The sequence below is a fragment of the Nesoenas mayeri genome (assembly GCF_963082525.1).
Source record: "Nesoenas mayeri genome assembly, chromosome: 3".
NCBI classification, from domain to species: domain Eukaryota; kingdom Metazoa; phylum Chordata; class Aves; order Columbiformes; family Columbidae; genus Nesoenas; species Nesoenas mayeri.
Genome location: NC_137544.1, coordinates 110,425,132 through 110,440,531, shown reverse-complemented (window position 1 = coordinate 110,440,531; position 15,400 = coordinate 110,425,132). Strand labels below are relative to the sequence as shown.

Genomic DNA, 15,400 nt, shown 5'->3' with positions numbered 1-15,400 from the left:
TCTCCAGTGGCGGGGAAGGCGCCATGACTGGGGCTTACTGGCAAAAACAAATGGAAAAGAAGCAAGCACAACTGCAACAGGTAAAATTGATTCTGGGTGTCTTCCGATGAAGCTACAAAGGCAATGTGGCAAATAACCCACACATTACTCATGGACAGACAAAAGGATTAGAAGAATTCAACGGGGGTTGCAGCCGAGTTTTGCAGCTGGCAGTGCTAGTGCTGGGTTGCCTCTTTGGGACTTAAAGGGACACATCTCCAGCAAGTCCCAGGACACATAGTGGCAGGAACGAATCCTTAGGAGGAAAGCCAAAGGAGGTATTAGAACTGGGTAAACACAAGAAAGAATTATCAGACTAGCCATGTCTGTCTCAGTTCTCAACAGATGTGAAACATCTACTAGAATACCCAGCACTGCTGAAAAGGCACCAGAGTTGCAGTGAAATACAGCTACTTGAACTTGGATATCTAAGCTGACAGAAAAAATGAAGAAATGTGTTCCAGGGCTCCTTTTAAAACAGCAAAATATTACATAAAAACATTTCCCTCTACAGTAAAATTAAAATTAGAAACATTAATGTTTGCATCTTGCTTTGGCTAATATTAAATTTCATCATAGCTAATAGAAACCAACAGTGGCTGGTCTACAACACCCTAAAAGCAATGAAAGGGAGCTCACTCACTGTGCAAAACTACAGATTGCTCCTAGCTCTGTGCACCTCAAAATACATTGTGGAGCAGAAAATCCTGACCCCCCCACGAGGGAACAGAGAAAACTATGTAATTTGCCTTTTTATTTGAGACCTTCCACCTTTCCAGAGGAGAGAGATTCCAGAGCTGCCTGTTAGGAGGAACTCTTCTTGTATTTCTGGTAAGCATCCAATATCTCCTTGACAACACTTGGATCATCAAGTGTGGTGACATCTCCCATGTCGCTTGATTGTTCAGTGACCACTTTTCTCAGCAGCCTTCTCATGATCTTCCCTGATCGGGTTTTAGGAAGACGTTTCACCACCTGCAGAGAAGGTAAAGACTTGCCTATATTAGAACCTGGATCCTGCTGGAATCCGCAAGGAAATTTGGCTGAACTCTCCCAAGCCTGGCACACTATCTCTCTAGAATTCTTATTTAAGTGAACATTATTCTTCATTTACTGATTGTTGTGTATCTCCAGGCTGGGTGCTGTAGGATGCACAGTTCTTTGGAGAACAAGGTCCTGAAGAAGCTGTCAACTATTGAACTAGAAAACTAGTTACACTTGAAAACTCAGACACTGATGATGACACAGATCTCAATGTATCACCAGAACAGACATTCATATTCCCCTTTACAGGGCAGGAATAAAACACACAATACTGCACACCAGCTACAGGGTCTCCTTCTCAAGGGATAACTCCATGCCTTTCTTCCTAACCTGAAGAATGTTACATGTCTTGGCTATGCTTCCTGCAGAGGACTTAGCAGTAGATTCAGAGGCTTTAGCATAAACTTGAGCCTGCTAAAGAGTTCTCAGGCACTGAACAGGGGTACTAGCAGGTCTCACATTTTGCTACATGATCAGGCCAGTAGGCTGCAAAATTCCAAAGCATTAACTAACATGCAAGGAAGGAGTTGTAGAACTTTTCTGCAGGTCTGCCTCCAAACACAGGGAAACAGAGGTGTCTCCTTGCAAACCTGCAATTTCTGGAAGCTGCTTCAATCTACTGAGGACATCCTGAGCTGTTCCAAATTGAATGAGCTACTCTTGCCTGCTCCTGTTTTATTTTGTAACTGTCTCTTGGTGTCCACCTTCCCCGCATGTGGCTAAAGCAGAAACCCTCAAAGCCGTCTGGTCACTGCCTCCAAGCAGAGGGTGGAATGGATGCAGGGCCTTGGGAGGTGGCTAAGGGGCAACCTCATTCATGCTCCCCAAATGCACAAGGGGAGCTGCTGAAAGGTGAGGAGGCCTGAAACAGAGCCTGGAGTTCATCAGTGGTCCCAGCGTCTAGTTGAACAGCTGTCAGAGTTACGCAACAGAAACAGCAAGTCCTTTGAGATCTGGGGTTGATGCTAATTATTAACACAAAATCACAGGGCAGTGGAAAGTGTCACTCTACCTCTCAGTGACACTGAAGGTTGTGGTGTTTCTTTACAGTTTGGCAGGATTTTGTCTGATCTATTGTACAGGGCCACAGAGAGCAGTGCTAGACTGCTTCAGCAAGGGGTTAGCTGAGGGCAAGAGCTGGATGGAGCAGCAATGCTGCATGATGAACAGGGACATCCAGTACATCTTAAGGCATAGGGTGAGCCTGCGGTTCCTCTCTGCCAGAGCTCTTCCTGAGCGCGGTGATTTCAGCATTCTCTGTATCTCATTTAAAGGGCTGTTCTGCACTTGGCCCAAATGGAGCAGCCTCAGGGTAGCTCTGAAACAGCCCCACCAAGAAGATGCTCTGCAGGCTGGAGCAGCTGTAATATCCCAGCCACCCTCTGGGTCACTGCTCATCCTCTGGCATGGAGGAGCACAGGCAGACCACTTCACCTGCCTTCCCCTGCCGAGGGATCACTCCAGCTAGTTCTGTTTTCCTGCTGCTTCATCCTGCCAGAGAGGGACAACAGCAGCATTGTGGGCAGGAAGGTGAGGCTTGTTCAATGTGACCATTCCTGGTCCCAGTTACAGTCTCCCACTTACCAGAATGTGGTCAGGCACAGCATATTTTGCTATCTTGGAAGCCACTATGGTTTTGAGCTCTTCTTTGACATGGTCTATATGAGCTGTCTGCTCCTTTAACACTATGAAAGCAAAGGCACCTTGAAGACAAAAAAGCAAAAGCAACATAACTCATATTACATCCTGGCTGGCAAGACCAGGGATGTTCATTTGAATGCCAAGGCAGGTTTCAAGTCCTTCCTATGTGCAATCAAGGGAATGCTAAGAAAATCATAGATCCTGTCTACAAAAGGGAGTCAGACTCCAGCCCTCAAATCATGGCCCAGTCTTGTCTTGGCATCTGTGGACCAGACTGATCTCAGTGACGACGACAACTCAACATTAATTACCAAAGTGTCACTGGGATCAAAAGCTGGCCAACACAAATCAGCTATTCCCATTCTGTTCAAAGGACATCTCTGAGCACAATCCTTTTAAATGAAGCTCTACCACATATGTAAACACTATGTGCAAAAACAGTTTAGGGAGTAAAACCTGCACCCAACTAAGGAACATGGCTGTCTTTGCCTCTTGCGGCTGCAATGCCAGTCAACCTCAAGATAACTGCTCTCCTGTTCCCTAGGCATCCCCTAACACACACCTCAAGTTATTATAGAAGTTAAGGAAAGTGTATGTAGGTTTCACATCAGGACACTGGTTTTCACATACCTTCTCCTTTGATCTTGTGAGGATATCCAATCACAGCTGTCTCAGGGACCTCAGGGTGATCAGCCTTCACAAAAAGTGAAACAAAAGTACACAGAGCATAACAACTGCTTTGAGCCCTGCAGATTTTGCTCCAGTTGCTCTAGGAACAAAACGTCTTGCCATATCTCATCATCCTCTTGGCAGATCCTGCTGAAAGCACAACAGGAAAGCTGGATGCCACCTTCCTACTGGATGGTCAGCTGGTGGCCACAGCCATGTCTCTGGGAGTAGCATTTACTCACTCAATTTGCCCTGCTTTTAAACTCTTACACACTCCACTAAGCCTGCTGCACACCAATCTGAACTTGCACTAGCTGGAAATCTGCGTTCTCTTTGTGCTCCTGTGTGTGCACGGCTATGGTCCCAGGTGGTGACTGGCCTGGCCAAATCACAAGTAAAACCAGTCCTGCATTGCTTTGTGCCACAGGGAACTGTTGCCAGCAGAGCAAAGGGAAGCTGCCAACATCACAGTCCACATTTGACTGTTTACTAAGTGCCCAAAGCACACCAGAAGGCAGAAAGAATCAGGCTTCTTCATCTTCCTAGAAGGGGAGATGGGTTGTTGTGCCAAATGCATATTTTTATTATTATGCTACAGAACAGTGATTTATTCTGTCACACTTCAGAGTTTAATTTAACATTCTTCTGCAGTAAGAAGAAAATTTGGGTGTACAGACAAGAAGAAATTGCATAACTGAATCCCACACCAAAGACTGGGTTATGCTATCTTAGATTAAAACATGAAAGAAAACAGCATGGAGCAATCTAAGCATATAAATAAGTTTGCATGTATGCATGCATACATGTACGTTGAATGAGAGAGGAACTGTATCCTATATCTATGATCAGAAACCCACACAGACAAAAAAATTAGTCACAGAGGAGACAGTGGGATCCTCTGTGCCATGCAAACACAGCTCAGGTTTATCAAGTGTTACACTTAAGTGCTATTTGCAGGCAAGGCACGTAATGTAAAAATGAATATTCAGCTCAAGATTTGAAGAGAAATGCTCTGAGGATTTTATGTTTTCAATTCCCTAATCTAATACTATTTTGTCTCAAAATGACAGGCTAAATTTGCAGCTGACATGAATCAAGGTTGCTTCATATTTAACACTGCTGAATTCTCAGGCATACTCAGCTAGTTTGAATGAGCAAGAACCACAGATTTGGGAAGGAGATGTTAGGTGTTAGCAGAGGTGAAGGAACAAACAGGACAGATAATCCCCTATGGAGACTCCACCAGCATCCAAATTACAACTGCAACAGTACAGTGTCACTGAAAGGAAACACAGCTCTGACAATTCGACTGCAAGGACTGCCCATGGTGTGACTCCTCCCTCACTTGTCCATTTGATGTCTCCTCAATAAGAGAGATGTTTCCTTTTGCACATTCCCTATTCATTCTGCATCACACTGTGTGTATGCAGGGGCAGGATTTTGAAGGCAAGAGACCCTGCGTGTGTTTAAATTCATAAAAATTCTTTGAGTGGCCATCTTGCCCCACAGATATGCCCTGTCAAAGGACCTCAGCCTGCTTAGAACTTACCATTGCATCTTCTATCTCTGCTGTTCCAAGCCTGTGTCCACTGATGTTAATGACATCATCCATGCGCCCTGTTATCTGGTAATAGCCTTCCTTGGTTCTGTAAGCGCCATCCCCCGTGAAGTAGTAACCTGCAGCAAAGACAGGTGGGCCATCAGCAGTGGGAAACATGCCAGCCTATTGCTTTGGGCTCCGATGCAGAACAGATGATGCTCTAGGATGGCAAGTAGGGTAGGGTGGCTCAGGCAGGTCACAGGGCCTCCTCAGCTTACAGCTGCATGACCTGCCATACACCATAGCCTGGAGAAAAGGAGGCTGAGAGGAGACCTTATTGCTCTCTACAACTACTACTACCATGCTGTAGCATGGAGGGTGTTGGTCTCTTCTCCCAGGCAGCAAGCAATAGGATGAGAAGAAATGGCCTCAAGTTGCACCAGTGGAGGTTTAGATTGAATATTAGGAAACATTTATTCACAGAAAGGGTTGTCAGGCATTGGAACAAGTTGCCAAGGGAAGTGGTTGAGTCACCGTCCCTGGAGGTGTCTAAAAGATGTGTAGATGAGGTTCTTAGGGACATGGTTTAGTGCCACTGTTAGGTTAATTGTTGGATTCCATGATCTTGAGGGTGTCTTCCAACCAAAATGATTCTATTTCCCACTTCCCTCTGCCATCGCCAAACTTTGTCTGCTCCTCCTGAGCTGTGCTGGCTCCTAGTAAGCACCTGAGAAGTGCCAAGACAGCGGAACTCAGATCTCTGCCAAGATGGGGAAAATCACATTAGGCAATCAGCAGTAGCCAGTGGCTGATGTCCCTGTAGTAAAATCAAGTTCAGCAAATACAATGATGCTTTGTTTGATTTACAAAAGCAAGGGGGTCTGTCTGATCTCCCTAGGCTTTATATACCTACAACTGCATGGCAACTGTATACTCAGGCCTGGTACAGACAGCTCTGACATAAAACCACTTCAAATGCCATCTGCCATAATCTATTGGTCAATCACAGGTACGCTGCTAGCTACACCTCAAGCTCATGGAAAACTACAACTGAAAGGGAGCAGTTCTATTACACTTGGTATGTGGGAACACTGCCGATTTTTTAACCGCTTATACTGGAATGGATAAAATGACATTTTCCCTCCTGGCTAACAAAGGATCTGACCTCAGATAACAGTCCTCCTCTAGCACATGAGCATGGCATAAAAATTGCTATCAGATTAGCTATGAAAAACAAAAAAACAAAACAAACCAAAACAAACTCAAAAAACCTAAACAAACAAACACCACAAAACCAAAATAAACAACCCAAACAAACAAAACCACAAAAAACCCAACAATAACAGCACCACCACATGGTAATATGATGTTTGGAGAGTCTAAAACTTTTGACGGAAACTGAAAAAGATTCTGCAGTTCCAGGAAATTTGAGTCACTAAGAACACACCTGGTGGCACAGATCGTGTGGGCTTTTCATCTAAGCTATGCCCACATCTGAATGGTTCCTGCAGCACTTCTGAGCAACAATAGGCAGGTAATGCTGTGAAATCTGAAGGCAGTTCTTGCCAGGATCTGTTATTGGCCAATTCATGGACTTTCAGTCATGCCTCCTGCCCTTCCAAATCAAACAACTATCAACTAAATATCAACAAGATTTCAGATGTGAACATGTAGTGAGTAGTAAGGGAGTATGGGCTCATTCAGTTTCGACTACCAATTTTACCATTCTTATTTTCCAACCCATTTTGTACATTTTGCAGGATTATGTCTAATTCTTGTCTACCTTGTAGCTTTCAATTCCCTTTCAGTTGCTCTTCTGAGTGAAGACAGTGGTTTTGTCCAATCTCCTACAAAAAAATTTATTCCCTGCCACTTCTAATTACTTGGCAGATAAAACCTGACCATGTTTAAAAAGGAAGGATGTAACATGGCCTACGACAGCAGGGCTGAGATTCAGTGATGCAGGAGGTACTTTCCCATCCAATATGCTTACTTCCAAGAGAGACACAAATGGCCCCAAAGAAAAGGCATTTGGACATTAAAATCTGGGCATTAAATTTTTCTAAAAAATACATTCCCTTTTGACAGCTAGAAAGGTCACCACTATCTAAGACTACGAGTGAATGTTTGCAACATGTGAGACACAACCCCAAGCAATGAAGATCTGGCTGGGACAGAAATACCACAAAGTGCTGCTGAAAATATTCAGTGTGCTTCTACTGCAGTGCAAACTGCCTTCCCTTGGCACCTTCCTTACCTGGGTAGGCTTTGAAATAGGCATCAACAAATCGCTGGTGATCTCCATAGATTGTTCTTGCCATGCCAGGCCATGGCTGGGCAATGCAGAGTGCACCAGACACATCATTGCCTTCTATAACCTTTCCCTGCAGGTTTAAGCACAGGAAGGATGATCAGGTGAACACAATAGGAACAGTCATTGATCTGGCAAGAGTCACTCTGTTGCTCACTGCGGACTGCCAGGGGAGGGCCACAGGTGGAGAAAATTACCCACTTGTGGAGCTACTACATGCTGTCTCTATCGTGACTCCTCACCCCTTAAGGCCAGCAGCACAGCAGATAAGTGAGTCCTGTGATTCTCCAGAGCGCAATGCCAGCAAAGGTGACAGCAAAGATATGCTGAGCAGCCAGAGGATGCCTGGGATGAGGCTAGCAGGGAAATGCCCGGACCCCTGCCTTCCACTTTCATTAACTGCCAGATTCCCTTACCAAACTGTCTATGGAGGAGACTACATGCTTTCCTGTTTAACAGAGCCCTAGAGCACAGATGTGGATCGCTCCACACACTCACAGACCAGCACCAGTTCTCTCACAGACATGCACAGTTGTAGGGCCTCATGCCTTGCACTTCCCTTGGAAAACTCCACTAGTCCCGTTGGCTGCTCCAGTCTTGCCACGTCACTGGATATTTCATGCAGTGCTCCTCCCTGGTTCCCAGGAGCTGTGTGACTTTGGACTGTTCTCATAAATGGAGGCAGCAGCTCTTAATCAGGAGCAGTGTAACACCAACTCACATTCTCATTCATCAGCACGGGCACAATCCCAAAGAAAGGTCTCATAGCCATAGCCGGAACGATCTCAGCTTTCTCCTCTGAAGGCCGGGGGGCAATGCAGATGCCACCAGTTTCTGTAAGAATAATGAAAACCAAAATAACTGGGGTCCAACAGATGATGGATGAAACCAAATGCCAGCTCTTCTTAGTTAAAGAAGAGAATAGAAAAGCCACCTTTCAATAAAAAGCCCCCAAGGAGGAACTATGCAACACCAAGCAGCACAGCTATCTGAAAGCAGTGCAGACCTGATAAATAAAGAGCTCTTTGTGAATCCAAGAAAGTCTTAAACATTAAAAAAATATTCTGGCAAACCAGAATGACACCACCAAGGCCTCTTCCATCTACAGGGAACATTGTAGCAGGCAGAGAGCAGAGAGCAGAGAGCTGTAGGCAGGTCCCCTTTGGTGAGGTCAGATCAAGAACTACTCCTCCTCCCTGTTTGCATGGTACAAACCACAAACTACAGAGTGTGGCCAAGCAGCTGCTTCAGGGCAAGAGCAGCTCCCAGTGCCCCAGAGCATCAGGATCACTGACGTCTAGCTTGGCTCTTCAAAGGCTCAGAGGAAAGAAAGTACACAGGTACAGCAGCTAGCTTTGCACGAGATGGGCTGCAGACCCTGCAGCAGCAGCGACAATGTGTGTGCATTCAAGAATCTTCCCACAGTTCAGTCTATGGCAAGTCTCAGGCATGGTGAGGGACCCAATGATTCACACTCTGTTCCCTCCAGCCAACCCTAAGCAGGCTCACAGATAAACCCATTACTCCAGCCACCAACCAGCAACAAAACCAGACAGCTCTAACACACACTTACATCCTTGCAGGTCCATCTCACACGAACAGGGCTGCCTGGTGGCAGGGGCAGCACTCGCCAGCTCCATTTCCTACCCTAGAAGTGATCTTACCAGGGAAAGGTCAGATTTACCTCCTGGCGCTGTTTTCACAGCTGTCTTAGCATGAAAAGCAATTCAGGAGTCTGAATTACTGTTATTAATCCACTCCTTCTGGGCAGTTTGAGCTTATAGTCTGTTCAAAATTGAACCTTTTAATCATCCTTTTTTATTCCTGCTGGGATGAACATTAAATCAGGTTGCAACCTTAATCAGATCTTTCCTAGTCTAAAACCAATTCAGAAACACAAGAGAGAAATAAAACCTAAAAATCTAAAAATACAGCTCTATAAATAAAGGTATGTTCTGCCACTTTGAGAGTGCATTCTTCTACTGGCATTGCTGAGGTTGTGAAAACTGAAGCCAGGTTGTGGAAAGGCTGAATTTGAAGATAAATTTGCATCCAGCTACCCTGACAGGGCTACGACAAAGGATCTCTTGGAGGAACCCTAAGCTTCAGACCTGCATAAAATAGTTTCATATGTGGCTTACACATAAAATTATTTCATGTCTCATTGACAGGCATGTATCCACTTCACATGTTTCTGTTTATTTTGGAAGGGTCATCTTGAATTTTTTCAGAAAAAGAAAAAAGTACCCCAGACAGCCCCTGTTCTCTGCACAGATAAAAATCTGCATCAGAGCAGGGACCCTGATTGAACTGATGGTTGCTCTTCCTAAGCTAGTACTCATTCTGAATAGAGCACCGCAAGCTATGTTTCAACATGGGTTTAGCCATATCCTTCACACTCAGCAGCCAGCTGCACAAAAGGCAATAGAGTCATATTCCAGAGGCAGCTGCATGGTGGCAGGGGTGCTTTAAAAATTATTTGCATGGCAAAGACCTATATTAAACTGGTTTGAAAGTACCAATTTTAGCCACTGACAGATGAGAGCTAGCAAGGGTTCTAGGCTCCACCCTGCCCTATGAAGTCTGCCTCTTTAGAGGCAGAACTGGCAGAAGAAAAGCCATGCTTCCATGTTACCTGTGCCCATAAAGTTACCGTAGTGCAAATCCACCCAGACTCTAGGCAATAGCAGCAGAGTCTGAGCATGGACAGTGATGCATCAAAACAGGCTCCCCTCTGCCATGGATAAATCACCTCTGGCAGCAGGGTGGAGCATGTACTCTCTGCCACCATCATCTTCACCACCACAGACAGGTTAGACTGATGACTTCAGGGGAAATCCATCTCAGAAGCACCAGCCCAGTCTAAAAGTCTGTAAGATGGTGCCAACAACAAAACCTTCCAGGGCCTATTCAGAGATGTCTTTCAAAACCAGCTTTTGTTCACAGCTGCATACAACAGCTGTACTTTTTTCATTAAACCAACGACAAAAGTAAAAATACCTTGTCTCTTCTGCACTGTGAAGAAATATACCTGAAACTCAAACACAGCTTTGATACTGTTACTGTCAGAGGACAGCACTAGCTAATATTTTAACAGTAAGAGCCATAAGAATTATCCATCTCATCTGCACATACCACACCACTTACATCACTTCTTGTAATTGCTATCTCACTCATTTGCTCATCCAAAGACTTTCAAGTGGATTCTTAAATCACCATTTGCTGATCTTTACACCTACTAGGCTTTGTTAGCTGGCAGCAGGTTATTGCTTCAGAGAACAATATGTCATAGAGGACACTGCATACAGCAGTACAATTAAGCTATATCAACATTGTCTACAAGACATGACACTGCAGGTCCACAACCAGCATTCATCAAACCTTTTCTATGATCTCTTTCCACACTCCCTTTACTTTCAAATGGCATATAAGATGTTTCCAAGATTAATTTGGCTTCTTCTTTACTGGAAGCATCAACTGTGGAGAAAGATTGATGCTACTTTCTAACAAAATCAATTTCATGAATATTCATCATTATCTTATGCTTCCAGGAGCTGGTAACTGTTTACCTGCTAAACTATGCCCAGTTCAAGCATTCTGCACTTACAGACTGTCCAGCAGATGTTCTTTAGTCTCTCACCCGACAGTTGTTGCTCAAAAAACCCAGGAGAAATACAGTTTAATATAAGATCTAGCCCTGTACTTCAGAGGAAATAGGAGACACTTCCACGCACCAGTTAACCAAAGACAAACAAACAAAAATATTAGGGCAAAAAAAAGATTCTTCTCAACTCCATCACTGGACAATAATCAACTGTTTATTCATGGTGTTTTATTTCAGAGCAGAGAGGAGGAAAGCATATACCACCTCACCAGTCAGCTTTCCTTCTGCTCAGCATGTGAGAACCCAGATGGTTTAAGAAATCAGTAACTGAAGTAGATAGTAGTTAAATTGCTGCTCTGAATTGTGAGGTTGTTTTATTTCAAATCTGAAAATAGAAAGAGTCTGCAAGCCTGGTCTGGATTAAATGAAACTTGGTTGTGTGCCAGAAGCTAATTCATCACATTGAAATGGGCCACAGGGATCCTGGAGAGAGAGCCTGCTGGCAGATATAAAGATGAAATCAGGAGCCGCTTGATTGGAAAGGGAATGAATATTCTGCCTAATGGCAGCTAGAAATTTAAGAGTAGGGATGGCGCTTTTTTTAGCAGAGGCAGAATGCCAGCAGCTGTGCTGCATCCTTGGAGTCCATGGCTCCATGGCAAACTGTGGTCCACGACTTGAGAAGGACATATTGCGAGACAACTTTAGCTACTCCGGAATGTTGGTGTCCAGAAGAGAGGGCTGGGTGCTGAGGATGGAGCCAGGAAGGAGCTGCAAGACCCCTTCAAGTGCAGGGCCCCACCACCCAGCAGCTGTGGCCTCGCTCCACTGCAGGCCAGGGAGGCCAGGAGGCAGAGACCAGCTCTGCTCCAACTGGGCAGGGATCTACCAGAGCCAGTTGCTCTGGCCAGCATGTTGCAAATGGAAAACAAGCCTTAACTGATGCACACTCCTGTTGCCAAAACAGAAGCGCACTCCATTTTGAGGCATCAAACATACAGGGTCAAAGTGACTACGGCATACTACTTCACTTCTGGGAGAAGCTGCTCCCAGGCAGCCCTGCTGGGTGACAGCCACTATCCCCTACTCACCTGATAAGCCAGCAAGCCTCAACTTACTCCCTTCCAGTCTGTCAGAGAAGTTCCACTAGGTGCCTTTGACTACACAGCTTAGTTTTCCATCCTTCACTGACTGTTTCCAGGAAGGGAAATAAAGCACACCTAAGTCCAGATTGTGACTACATAGTGCTATAAATGCCTTTTCATAAGACCATATCAAGGTCAATACAGTTGTATAAATAATCAAAAGTGAGATTTCCACTTCAATCTGCCTACTCCCAGCTTTACCCAGAATTTCCATCTATGCCTCCTGTTTCTAGAACCAATTGATATTTTCCAGCATTCAAAACATCAAAGAACATTTAGAGGGGAAAATTTCAAAAAAAGACAACATTGCTGTTGCTTTGATACATTGTTACATTGCTTTTGTGTGCTGAAACTGCCCAGTGACTTTCAAAAGCTTATCAAAATGTCAGGAGGGTTTTTTTCGACAGACTTGTTGGATCAAGTTGAAATGGATTACTACTTCTCTACCCACCAGCAACCTGTCAAGGGTCAGGGCCCCCCATGCTGCCCGAGGATGCTTTTTACCTGTCTGCCACCATGTGTCCACAAGGGTGCAGCGCCCTTCTCCCACCACGTGGTAGAACCACTGCCAAGCATCATGGTTGATGGGTTCTCCCACTAGACCAAAATAAGAAAGGAAGCAGCCTGAGACTCTGGGGGTTGCAGGCAGTTCATTCTCCCTTCTGGTGCACAACACACTGCACATAGGATCTTTAAGCAGAACACTTACTGCATTTTTGCTAGGATGTGCAAAGGACTGCAATGCACTCTTGTAACTGACAAACATTTTCCAGAAAGACCAAAAGGCAAATAATAAATATCACTGAAAGCACTTTGTCAATGCAGGTCATATACAAGAACTTCTAGAATCCTAAATTATGCAGGAAAATGCTGCTTAGATGACCTATGTCAGTTAAATTCAAAGTGATATCATTTATCACCAGATAAATCGTTTTAGCAAAGAATGTGATCCTACAAAATAAGCTAGTAAACAGGCAATGACACTAAGGTTCAATAGCCCCAACTTCAATTTGTTTCTCCTTCTGCTAGAAAAATATTTGAAAAGCCAGACAGGAAGCCTGCTTAACATCTATTTTTAATGACTTTGCATTTGGTCAGACAAGCTCCTTTGGTACCTTCACTTCATCAGACCCTGTCTTTTTCAGAAGAAGATTTCATGCCCTTTACCCGATCCCAAGGTCTTCAAGGAGGATCTGTCATATTTCTTCACCCACTCTTCTCCATAATTCAGCAGCAAGCGTATAGACGTAGGTGCTCCATAAAACTGATTAATTTTCAACCTTTGTACCATTTCCCAATAACGACCTGCAAGATCACAAAGAGGCTTTTTATCTGTTTAGCACTGACATACCATCACAAATGCTGAGCAGGCAGGTTAAGAGCCAAAGCTAAAGCTGTGACTAGAGAGCAAAACAAATGGCAACTTCTTTTCTTTCTCCACTCTGGATGCACAGATGTACCTTAATGTCATAGACACATGTTCCGAAGAAATGGCGCTTACCTCCCCCTGAGCAGGCAGGTCACACCAGACGGGTTTCTAAATCTCCTTTGTCACACTGCCACATCTAGCCAAACCTTAGCCCATCATTTCCTCACCTGGGTCAGGGTACACTGGAGTGCTTTCAAACAGAACAGAGGTGCCTCCATTGCAGAGTGGCCCATATACAACATAGCTATGTCCTGTGATCCAGCCAATGTCAGCCACACAGCCAAAAACTTCGCCTTCTTGGTAATCAAATACATACTGCAAAGATAAATGAAAGGCCAGATGACTTTCTGTTGGTGGACACAAATAGCTTAAAGGTGAGGTGCTGGACGGAATACATGCAAGTGGGAGCAAGGGAGAGTGCAGGGTGAGAGAAGCCAGGCATGCAAGACACAGCAACACAAAGACCAATCCAAGGTGAGGAAGCAAGTCAGAGGGACCAGTACCAGGGCATCCAGCCTCCTGACTGTTTTTGCAAACATACAGGGAGCATGGCTGTACCAGGAGCTACTCAGACTGGAGCAACAAAGCTACAACAAAAACCCAGAGGATCTGGATACATCAGGTTGCCTACTCCAGTAAGCTCACATGGGAGAACTGACCCTGAACCGCAGGGAAGCTCCATGCCTCAGAGGCTCAGACCCCTCACCAATATCAACAGGTTTCCATGAAAAAGCCGGAGAAACTCATGTGCCCATGAAACATTTTCTGAAAAAATGTTCTTAGCTACTCAGCTTCTCTAGCAGTGTATCATTTTCCAGATGCTACCCTCTCCCTGCTCATTAAATTCAAGATACAGATCTCAGAGAACTCATTATCACAGTATCACAGTGTCACAGTATGTTTGGGATTGGAAGGGACCTCAAAAGATCATCTAGTCCAATCTCCCTGCCAGAGCAGGAACGCCTAAGTGAGGTCGCACAGGAACATGTCCAGCCGGGTCTTGAATGTCTCCAGAGAAGGAGACTCCACAACCTCCCTGGGCAGCCTGTTCCAGTGCTCTGTCACCCTCACTGAGAAGAAGTTTCTTCTCAAATTTAAGTGGAACCTCTTGTGTTCCAGCTTGATCCCATTACCCCTTGTCCTATCATTGTTTGCCACCGAGAAGAGCCTGGCTCCATCCTCATGGCACTCACCCTTTATATATTTATAAACATTAATAAGGTCCCCCCTTAGTCTCCTCTTCTCCAAACTAAAGAGACCCAGCTCCCTCAGCCTTTCTTCATAAGGGAGGTGCTCCACTCCCTCAATCATCTTTGTTGCCCTACGCTGGACCCTCTCCAGCAGTTCCCTGTCCTTCTTGAACTGAGGGGCCCAGAACTGGACACAATATTTCAGATGTGGTCTCACCAGGGCGGAGTAGAGAGGAAGGAGGACCTCTCTCGATCTACTAACCATCCCCCTTCTAATACATCCCAGGATGCCGTTGGCCTTCCTGGCCACAAGGGCACAGTGCTGGCTCATGGTCATCCTGTTGTCCACCAGGACCCCCAGGTCTCTTTCCCCTACACTGCTCTCTAATATGTAATTTCCCAACCTATACTGGAACCTGGGGCTGTTCCTGCCCAGATGCAGGACTCTACACTTTCCCTTGTTAAATTTCATTAGGTTATTCCCCACCCAACTCTCCAGCCTGTCCAGGTCCCGCTGCATGGCAGCACAGCCTTCTGGCGTGTCAGCCACTCCTCCCAGCTTAGTGTCATCAGCAAACTTGCTGATAGTACACTCAATTCCCTTGTCTAAATCATTAATGAATATATTGAATAATATTGGCCCCAGTACTGACCCTTGAGGCACTCCACTAGATACTGGCCTCCAACTAGACTCCTCACCATTGACTACCACTCTCTGGCTTCTCTCCTTAAGCCAGTTTGCAGTCCACCTCACTACTCTATTGTCCAGACCACACCTCCTCAACTTA

The 15,400-nt window shown here is 45.1% G+C and overlaps 1 protein-coding gene across 1 annotated transcript in view; it reads right to left on the bottom strand.

Moving 5' to 3' along the window:
• Positions 1–843: 843 nt before the first annotated feature.
• The window catches only part of ACSS1 (acyl-CoA synthetase short chain family member 1), a gene marked incomplete at both ends in the record, with an annotated part of 33,031 nt that continues 18,474 nt past the window's right edge, over positions 844–15,400 (bottom strand). The window contains 9 exons of the mRNA XM_080342100.1: positions 844–1,014; positions 2,668–2,786; positions 3,355–3,418; positions 4,943–5,070; positions 7,191–7,317; positions 7,966–8,078; positions 12,498–12,590; positions 13,161–13,298; positions 13,590–13,737. Of these exons, the coding sequence (XP_080198226.1) occupies positions 844–1,014; positions 2,668–2,786; positions 3,355–3,418; positions 4,943–5,070; positions 7,191–7,317; positions 7,966–8,078; positions 12,498–12,590; positions 13,161–13,298; positions 13,590–13,737 (1,101 nt within the window). The remainder of the gene's footprint in view (positions 1,015–2,667; positions 2,787–3,354; positions 3,419–4,942; positions 5,071–7,190; positions 7,318–7,965; positions 8,079–12,497; positions 12,591–13,160; positions 13,299–13,589; positions 13,738–15,400) is intronic.